Here is a 9,098-nt window from a genome sequence, read left to right as displayed (position 1 = left end):
AGGAAATGCGTTTTTCTAAGGTACATAAACTTTTGGGATTGTCTGTATAGCCAATACATCCTTAAACGATAACAATTCTTACGTAGCACATAATTTAATGAAAACGTGATCATTTACACGTATAGATACATGAAACAATCATGTACTCGTTGCTTTACTATCGGCAACGGAATCTTATTATTAATAATAAAAGGAGTATTATTCTTGTTCAAATGGCAGTATCGGTGTAATCTCTTACTTGCTGCGTTTAATTATTATTTTAAATACAAGATCAATGGCAGTATCCACTTTGGACAATTTCATATTCAATTAATTGTACGATTAAAAAAAAGTCCCTTATGTCGTAATTACGAGCGAAATCGGCTACTGATTGATACCTAAATCAGTTGTACGTAATATACAAGTACACGTTCAATGCATCGTTCAGTATTGCATTGTTGCTACCGTAGCTTAGATTTCCGATTTAGATCGTACACTTACCTCGTACCGATAATAATTATAGTAAACTTGAAAAGTGACTCGGAACACGTCACCACGGACTTTTCGGAATTATATACAGGTCTCTAATACCAGACAGTTTTGCGCTGTATCTCAGAACGCTTCGACGAAGCTCGCCGGAAAGAGACCGGTACGACCGGTTCTTTGTAGAGTGCCCTTGTACCAGCCGTCGTCGCGCTTTTTGTGTACATAGATAATGTCCCCCACTCGGAGTTCCAATTCAAACTCGCTGTTGGGTGGATAAGGTACGATGCAACGAAATCTATACACTCGTTCTCTGTAAATAGGTGATTAGGTAAAGCAAACGATGAGAATAAATGAATAAATGATTGTCTCGTACCGTTCGCGAGTAGGTTGCTGTTTCGTTTGTTTTCCCATGCCAGCGTCTAAAGAATTACTCTTACGATGATGATTACCCATTGGTGTACACGCCACTCCTGATTCGTTTGATCTACAAGTATTAGAAAGAGAATTACAATGGGAACTAAAATAGTCACAAGAACATGCATTGTACGTAACATGCAAACGTACAAGCAAGCGACCTTTTTAAATAAAATTCACGATCGAAGAGAAACACAGTGGCAATCATGGAACGTAAAGATCAAGCATGACATATAATACAATGCTGTCGATGCAAGTAAGCTCGTGTTACATACAGTTTCGATATACTTACGTATGGAATTTAATAAAGAATTACAACTGATATAAAACATAAAAAACTAAAACAGTTTTATACCCTTCTTAAAAGCGTTAATTCTCTCTTTTACCCTGTTTGTCAGTGTAATTGTGAGTTAAACGACTAACCTTTGGAGGAGTGAGACCGGTATCGATGGTCTCTCCTTGTATTTAAGTCTTTGTGAAGAGGTGACGTGCCCCTGCACAGTGCCTGGACACAAACGATGGTGGTTGTTTGAAGCATTTAATTCCTGCGTAGCTCCCGCTTGTAGCAATTGACTTGGGCAAGATCCCGATCTAATTTTAAATGTAAATGCCGCCCGGCCCCGGCCCCCCCATGTGAAATTAGACAAATAATTCAACGCGTGCAGAGCTCGTGTGTAAGAAACATGACATGTAACAGCTAATTAATTGTATCCTGCGTATTGTATAATCGTGGAAACATTGAAATCATGCAGTGACTTGGCAATTACGCGACATGTGACAAAAAAAGACAGTTACACAAATTTCACACGTACACAGAATACACGAATAACTTTAAATAGCAAAACGTGCGTTATCATAACAACATGGATGCTATAAACATGCAGGTATTCAGGATAATTAAAACAATTTCATCTCGTCAGCAATCGTGTTTCAACAAAGATTTATGCTTGTATAAATCATTGTTATAATAGAAAAAAAAAGGAACATCTTACCGAACATGGACGGGATTGATCGAGTTACCATCATCAAACACGGGATTATCCATTGAATACGTGGTTGGTGGCGGTGATTTCGATTTCTTAATATTTGTCAGTCGACGCATTAAAGAGACACACTTATCCTTTTTCTCCTTCTGCTGTGATTTAAGAGTACGTGTATTTACCCCGTATAGAAATATGCGTAACGACAAGCATACCTTCTCGGTATTCTTGGGAGTTGGAACAGACGCGGCGGACGAAGGAGAAGCCACTGCATGCAAACTGTTGTTTGGACTTTTATTCGTTTCGTTCACAACGTTGGAAGCACCGCCAGTCGCTGCGGTACCACTGGTGGCAACCGTGATGGACGACTGTGTTACTTGCTTCCCGGGAGATGCTAAAGAGAAAGTATTACGTCACACGTCTCGATGCGATGCATTTTATGTATAAATACTACGTACAAATGTTGGATGACATGACGGCACTGTGACTGCGTCCGAGGGGGTTCGCCGAATTTTGCTCATTGTATCGTGGCGGACTGTTTTCTTGACTCTGCGTCGTTTGGCTTTGACCGTGCCAGGACGACGACACCGCAGAAGACGGGCTGATTGCACGCGGTGGCAACTCTGGTGGTAACAGTGTACGCGCGTTATATGGTTGTGGAGCGGGTCCCTTATTCTTGGTACACGTCACAGTCCGTGATTCGTTGTTTTGACTGGTCGACAGTGAAAAGTTCTGATGCTGCCCGGTATTCGGCGATCCTCGGCATAAACCACGTTGACATCTGTCAGGGACAAGAATCGTTAAAAGTCACATGTTGCTCGTACCGTAATTGTTTTCACGTACTTGGCAGGCGCAACATAGTTTCCAGGAAAAACGCCGCACTTTTGTGTACGGTTAGAAGTTCCCTTGAACCATCCATCTTGGCAACGTTCCGTCACCATGTAAATTCCACCTTTTCTCAATTCGAGTTCATCTGCTTTCTGAGGCTTGTACGGATACAGAGCGATGTACGCAGCTGGCAAATGGCTGTTTCCCGTCGTCGACAAAGTCTGCGATAATTGTGCGAGCGCAAGATCGCTGCTGCCACTTCGCCTGTGTCGAGGATTATGATCTCCCGTGTTGATGTTTGTCTGATGAAAATGATGACGTTAATATCGTAACGTGAGAATTGGGGAAACATCTTTTACCTGCGCTGGAGTGAACGTGTCGTTGCTGCAACCACCACTGCCAACAGCGTTGTCCATCGGAGGGCCAAGTATTTCGGCGCTGTGTCTGTGATATGGATGAGGTTGATGGCCAGTGTTGACAGCAGTAAAACTGTGACGCTTCGCGTTATGTCTATTTCCGACTGCGGGAGGAGACGTAGCTGGACTGCTGGGGCTGCTTGGAGCAGTGCTAGAACTGCTAGACGTAGTAGAGCTGTTGGGAGTGTTTGGAGTGGTAGTCGAAGAACTACCTCCTGACGATACGCTTGAAACGGAGTCGGACACCGGTAAAATTGTGTTCTGTCGAAAAGATGCCTCAAATTACCAAGTGCGTGTTGCATGGTTGCAGTCGAAAATTGACTTGAAATTCTCAATACTTGTACGAGTTGAGGTCGTGGCTGGCTTGTTTGTAAATTACGCGAATGATCCGTTGGTATCAGAGGTGTAGTTTCTTCGTTAGTCGGAGTAGGAGGTGCTACTCTCGATGGTCCTGGCTGTACACTGTACAAGAAAAATTCTGATGTCAATTGCTCTTGGATTCAAGTATTATAATCCATTATAAAAATTACTTTGTTGAAAGTTTCATTAGTGCTCTTGCCACGCTGTTCAGTTCTACAAAGGCCAATGGAAAAATACCAATCCTGTCTAAAAGTTTCCCTTCGGCCCAGTTTTCGTCGACTCTTCTAATAACGCTAATCACTTCGCCCTAAAACAGTTTCAAGCATCATTTCTACGTTCTGATTCTGAATCATACAATCCGTTTACCTTATTAAACGTAAGACATCCATCTTCATCATCGTTAGTCATTCTAAAATCATACAAAGCTTTGCACTGAGGAACATGTGGGGTCAGTGGTGTCATTACCTGTACACATACACACGAGTACATTTATTAAATGCAAAACGAATTCAACGGTTCGTTTCAACTGCTGAGAAATACCTGAACGTAGGACAGAGGGAAAACTCCATGACTATTGGCACTTTCCCCGAAACACCAGTTGTTGTCAATCTTTTTTCGAAGGACGACAATGTCACCCTTCTTGAAAGACAGATCTCTGAAAGATAAAGTGAAGAATAGTTACAATCGCTCAGACATGTGTGTTGACACAGGATTCTGAAGAAAATTACCCTGGAACTTTCGACATGTAATCGTAGATTGCCCGACCGTACGTCTGATTATGAAGCTGAATCTGTTTAGCCATAGCGTTCGCATGGCGAACTGGCTCGTTGGTATGCGCGGCAGGACTAGGACTAGTAGTTACGATAGGAGCTGAAGTAACTTGATGGCCACCGAAGAGTCTCTGAGGTCCCGAGTTGGTTTTAGTTACAGATTTTATCGGTTTAGGAGTTGCATTGCGCATTCCTTCCAAGATGCGCATCAGCAACACGTTAGGAGGTAAATCGTCCACTTTAGCGTCGACCAGAATTCGACACTCGGGACAACGGAGCTCACGATGCGTGCCAACTATCTCTTCCAAGCATTTCTTGCAAAAGGTATGCTGACAGGGAAGTACTTTACTCGATGTATCCAACCGTTCGAGACACACCGAGCATTCCAGCAGATCGTTCAGCATACACTCGTCCATCGTGATTTCAGTTTTCGACGCGCTTATACACTTCTGATCCTCTTACACCTGTTTCTTTTTAAACGCAGCTTCTCGCGTTTCCCAGATCTTCCCACGCGTCTCGCCTTTGGTGCACTCACAAGCCGCCATGCACCTGATGTACTCAACTTGTATGTAACAAGCAATAACGAAGGCTGAAGGACAGGACGATGGCGCACTCATAAAACCATCTCCCGTGAAAATACGCAAACATGTTACTCGAGTTCCTTCTCGTAACTTTCAAACTACGGTCCCATCACCTTGTTTAAATCGTAAACCTTAAATATTCTTAGCCGCGTCAGTATACGCGCTGTCATCCGAGTGCATTTCATCACACACACATATACACCGAAGTGTATCGATCAATCGGATTCGTCGATAAAAGTCGATTCTAAAACGGAATAATGATGATGATGACTGTTACGCGATATACCAAAAAAGTGGAGCAATCATTCATGGGTGAATGTTTGAGGTAGCACTTATTTTAAAAATTTACGTAATACCGGATAATGAATATACAAGTTGAATTACAATATACCACATGCTGCAATTTATAAACTTAAGAACAAGTAACGACTCTGAATACCGGCCTATGTTTAAGTAATTGTTTCAAATGCAGTTATATTTTAAATCTCTGCATACTCTCTGCATTGTCATTTATTAGTACATATTGCATCTGATGCTGCTATCAAATGGTTTCCTCAACAGATAATGTCCTGTAATCTTTAGATAAAAGGTGACCAATGAGTCGCCTCCATTATTATTGTATTGAAACAAAATCATGCCCGCATTTAAAAAACGTGTAATTCAGTTTAGCACATCTTCCAATTCATCGTCTTTGTGTTCACTCGTTGGATTGAACATTACAAAAGTCAAAAACCATATCACTACTTATACATTCTTTTCATTGTTCTGCACGACATGATGAATCTCGTCATTTCCCGACATCATTCATATATACTTTTTGAAATACATACTATTAAATCGTACGTATTGTAGAACAAATTAATCAGTATTACTATGAATACATGAACAACATTATTTCTTATAGCGGATTCCCAGTTGAAATCCTCAAGCTAGTAAAAACTACACAATTGTAAACTTGATACACGATTGATGCGCATGCGGTCCGAGTTGCATGTAAGCCTGACGTCATTTATATAAAGTGCCTTCGAATTGTCGGTGGGGACGTTGGATTTACACGTGTGTACAAGTATATGTGCCTTTTAGTAGCTTGTGCCAGTGTGTCTATCCATCCAGTGTGACTCAAGTGTGTGCAGTCGGTTGGGAAGTCGGCGCCGTTGCTGTCGTATGCGTATGACTGCGGGTCGAGAGATAACACGAGTGAATTTGCTGTAGCAAGGGTGGTTCTGCGTGGTCGCACTGAAATCGCTGCAGCCCATGTGCTCTGCTCGTTAAAATGCTTATCAAAGAATTGTAAGTTTCCTCGAGAGATTTTTAATTCGTTCATTTAATAAAGCGCGATAAACACGTCGCTCGCCGTGCATTTAAAACCATTTCTCGGGATATGGTTACTAATCTTTAACGGCGGGTGGGATTGGAGGGGCAAGGAGGGATGTACTTTCATCCCTTGCAATCTGTGCGAACGAAATTCTATACTGGACGAATGAATCCTCTCCTATTATAACTGATAAGTAACGTCAGAAAAAAAATATCGTCGCCTTACGTACTATTATCTGTCGTTCAGTTCTCGATACCTGACGGATGATACTTGATTTCATACTCGAACGTATTCAAGGTCGCCTCTTGTAGATACTCAATCATCTTTTACTCACCAAACTCGTGGAATGTAAATATAATTTATTAATTTCTTTGTTGCAGCCGTGTCACTTTACCTCTTACTGTGGAAGAGGTATGTATTTGATGAGCGCAAGGTCTTATTATAATGACCCACTTTGAAATGTGTTATTTCATTAGAAAAGGAAAAAACTAACTTGAATCAGCTTTTCCACCGCGGTACCATGCAATTGACGAATATTGCAAATCATTTGATTACGGATTATTTAGAAGCGTGTGGTTATATTCAACGTCGTTTTCAATCCAATGTATCCAATAAATTTTGTTGAATCATCCCAATTTGAAACTTGTCTATTGATATTGAATTGTATGAAATAACAGATGGTATTTTATGATATAACAGCTCAAGTATCGATACACTCACTTATGCTAGTCCTATTATTTATATGCTTAAACACAATTGTAGAAACAGTAACGTTTCGATCAATGAAAAAATGGCACGATGAAATTACACAACTAAATTTTCTTCATAAAACAGAAAATTTTAACATTACCCTACCAAGAAAGGTGTACACGTGTGTAATTAGATTTATCGTAAAAAGTATTCAGTGTTGATATAAATTTTATATCACCAGCTTATGTTTCTGTATGTATCATGAAATATGGTTTACTTTATGGCAGTATCAAGTGGCTCAGCTGTACTCTGTAGCAGAAGCTAGCAAAAACAATACCGGAGGAGGAGAGGGTATAGAAGTGCTAAAAAATGAGCCATTCACAGATTATCCTTTGCTTGGCGGAAAATATTCTTCAGGTCAATATACATACAAGATTTATCACTTAGCTAGTAAAGTGCCTGCTTTTATTCGCATCATGTTGCCAAAGAATTCCTTGGAAATTCATGAAGAAGCTTGGAACGCTTACCCTTATTGCAAAACAGTTATTACTGTAAGTATGATTCGTGTAAGAGTACGATCTGTTCTAAACTGTCAGTTGTATCGAGAGAAAAACTCCTTATCCTTGCCTTTACGATTTATTGTTTTTTGTGCAGAACCCTGGGTACATGAAAGAAAATTTTGTAATTATGATTGAATCGTTTCACATTGACGATGTTGGAAACCAGCATAACGTATGTACATAAATTACGGAAATACGTAATGATTTCCTCTTAAATACATCGTTGCTCGGTCGACAGGTTCACGAATTGCCGCCCGATAAGCTGAAAATGAGAGAGGTGATACATATAGACATTGCGCACGATCCAATTGCGAGTGCCGATTTCAAGGAGGACGAGGATCCGACCAAGTTCAAATCTGTGAAAACTGGTCGGGGTCCGCTCGACAGTAAAGATTGGAAGAATCAAGTTCAGCCTGTGATGACATGCTACAAGCTAGTCACTTGTGAATTTAAGTGGTTCGGTCTACAAACTCGCGTGGAGAACTTCATACAGAAGGCAGAGAGGCGTCTTTTTACCAACTTTCATAGGCAAGTCTTTTGCTGGATCGATCGTTGGTACGGTCTAACTATGGAAGATATTAGAGCAATTGAAGAAACTACTAAGGAAGAACTAGATAGGGTAAGCGATTGTACTGCTTCGACAATGGTAGTCGTACAGAAAGTTATAAGAGATGTTTTATACTTTCAGCAAAGACATGAAGGAGAAGTAAGAGGTATGCGGGCTGACGATTGAGACAAAAGCTGTGGTAGCTTCTATTACGAACGATTAAATCAATGTCCTTATATGTCTCAGATGCATACGCATATCTACGAAAATTGTACACTCACATGTTCAGTCATAGGCGATCCTGCAGGATCGGGACAATTTCCAGAATTTAAGTGTCTAGATTCAGTGTCTATTACAATTACTTATGATTTTAATTTATTTACATTTACAAGCGTTTTAGATAAATGTATCTACAGTCAAAGATTATAATATAGGCAATAATAAGAGGGAACTGAAATAAATCAGTTCGACTTGTATGATGTATAAAATATTTGAGGAACAGAGTGCAGTTCGATAAAAATCAATATAGGTGGAAAAGGAATGTAATTATTGTTTAACGTCGCAATAGTCGTTCGATATTAAAATTTATAAATAAGCCGTTCAGAATGCTTGCTATATGAAACAAGAATATTTAACGTAATTATCGCGACGACAAGTAATTCGTAATCCGCGGTATTAAAGTTACGTTAATTTACTAATCGAGAAACGCTACTATATTTATGTAACAACTTTGATGAATTTACGAGGCATGGCCTGACGTTCTTCAAGCCCAATAATATAATGTATAATAATCAGAAAAATTAAACGAAAGTATTTTAACAGTTCTCCAAAGAAGAATGAATTTTCTGGTAATTTGCCAACGTTCAATATTTCCGTTAGATGTAGAGAAAAGTGGAAGACGGTTAGTAGGGCATATAGGAATAACGCTTTCTTGACAATTCTGTTTCCGATTGTTTAAGTTCGTCAGAATTAGGACCAACGTAACGAACTTGATTCCATTTGAATTCTAATTATTATACTGATATATATCGTTTGTGCAAAGTATGAAAATAATTGTACGACATAACAATATACATGTATACATACATACAAAGAGAGAGAGAAATATTTCGCTGTAAAAGTTGGCAACTACTGAGAGGGTGTACTATTGTATATAAAAAAAAAAGAGGCAT

At 39.9% G+C, this 9,098-nt stretch overlaps 2 protein-coding genes across 6 annotated transcripts; one reads left to right on the top strand and one right to left on the bottom strand.

Moving 5' to 3' along the window:
- Nucleotides 1–201: 201 nt before the first annotated feature.
- On the bottom strand, nt 202–5,669 carry POSH (SH3 domain containing ring finger posh). 5 transcript variants are annotated; one of them, XM_018023751.2, is made up of 13 exons: nt 4,192–5,669; nt 4,004–4,118; nt 3,830–3,928; nt 3,634–3,770; nt 3,442–3,565; nt 3,047–3,364; nt 2,703–2,989; nt 2,318–2,640; nt 2,075–2,253; nt 1,872–2,014; nt 1,303–1,470; nt 839–949; nt 202–775 (listed from the first exon to the last, which is right to left on the bottom strand). In XM_018023751.2, the coding sequence occupies exons 1-13, from the start codon at nt 4,647–4,649 to the stop codon at nt 592–594; spliced, it is 2,646 nt and encodes an 881-aa protein (XP_017879240.1). In that variant the 5' UTR covers nt 4,650–5,669; the 3' UTR covers nt 202–591. The 5 variants fall into 5 exon arrangements, with proteins under 5 accessions (XP_017879240.1, XP_017879241.1, XP_026668943.1 ...); XM_018023752.2 differs by having other exon boundaries at nt 1,872–2,011; nt 4,192–5,668; XM_026813142.1 differs by having other exon boundaries at nt 3,830–3,872; nt 4,192–4,365.
- Nucleotides 5,670–5,897: 228 nt separating this feature from the next.
- Nucleotides 5,898–9,097, top strand: vib (phosphatidylinositol transfer protein vib). The gene is made up of 6 exons (XM_018023762.2): nt 5,898–6,104; nt 6,510–6,540; nt 7,107–7,370; nt 7,474–7,551; nt 7,618–7,998; nt 8,068–9,097. Exons 1-6 carry the CDS (start codon nt 6,088–6,090, stop codon nt 8,110–8,112), a joined length of 816 nt encoding a protein of 271 aa, XP_017879251.1. The 5' UTR covers nt 5,898–6,087; the 3' UTR covers nt 8,113–9,097.
- The last annotated feature ends 1 nt before the right edge of the window (nt 9,098 follows it).

Source organism: Ceratina calcarata, unplaced genomic scaffold, assembly GCF_001652005.2.
Source record: "Ceratina calcarata isolate Rehan_Ccalc_2016 unplaced genomic scaffold, ASM165200v1 scaffold310.2, whole genome shotgun sequence".
Classification (NCBI taxonomy): domain Eukaryota; kingdom Metazoa; phylum Arthropoda; class Insecta; order Hymenoptera; family Apidae; genus Ceratina; species Ceratina calcarata.
Note: the sequence above shows the minus strand (reverse complement) of the source record. Positions and strands in the feature narration are given on the sequence as shown.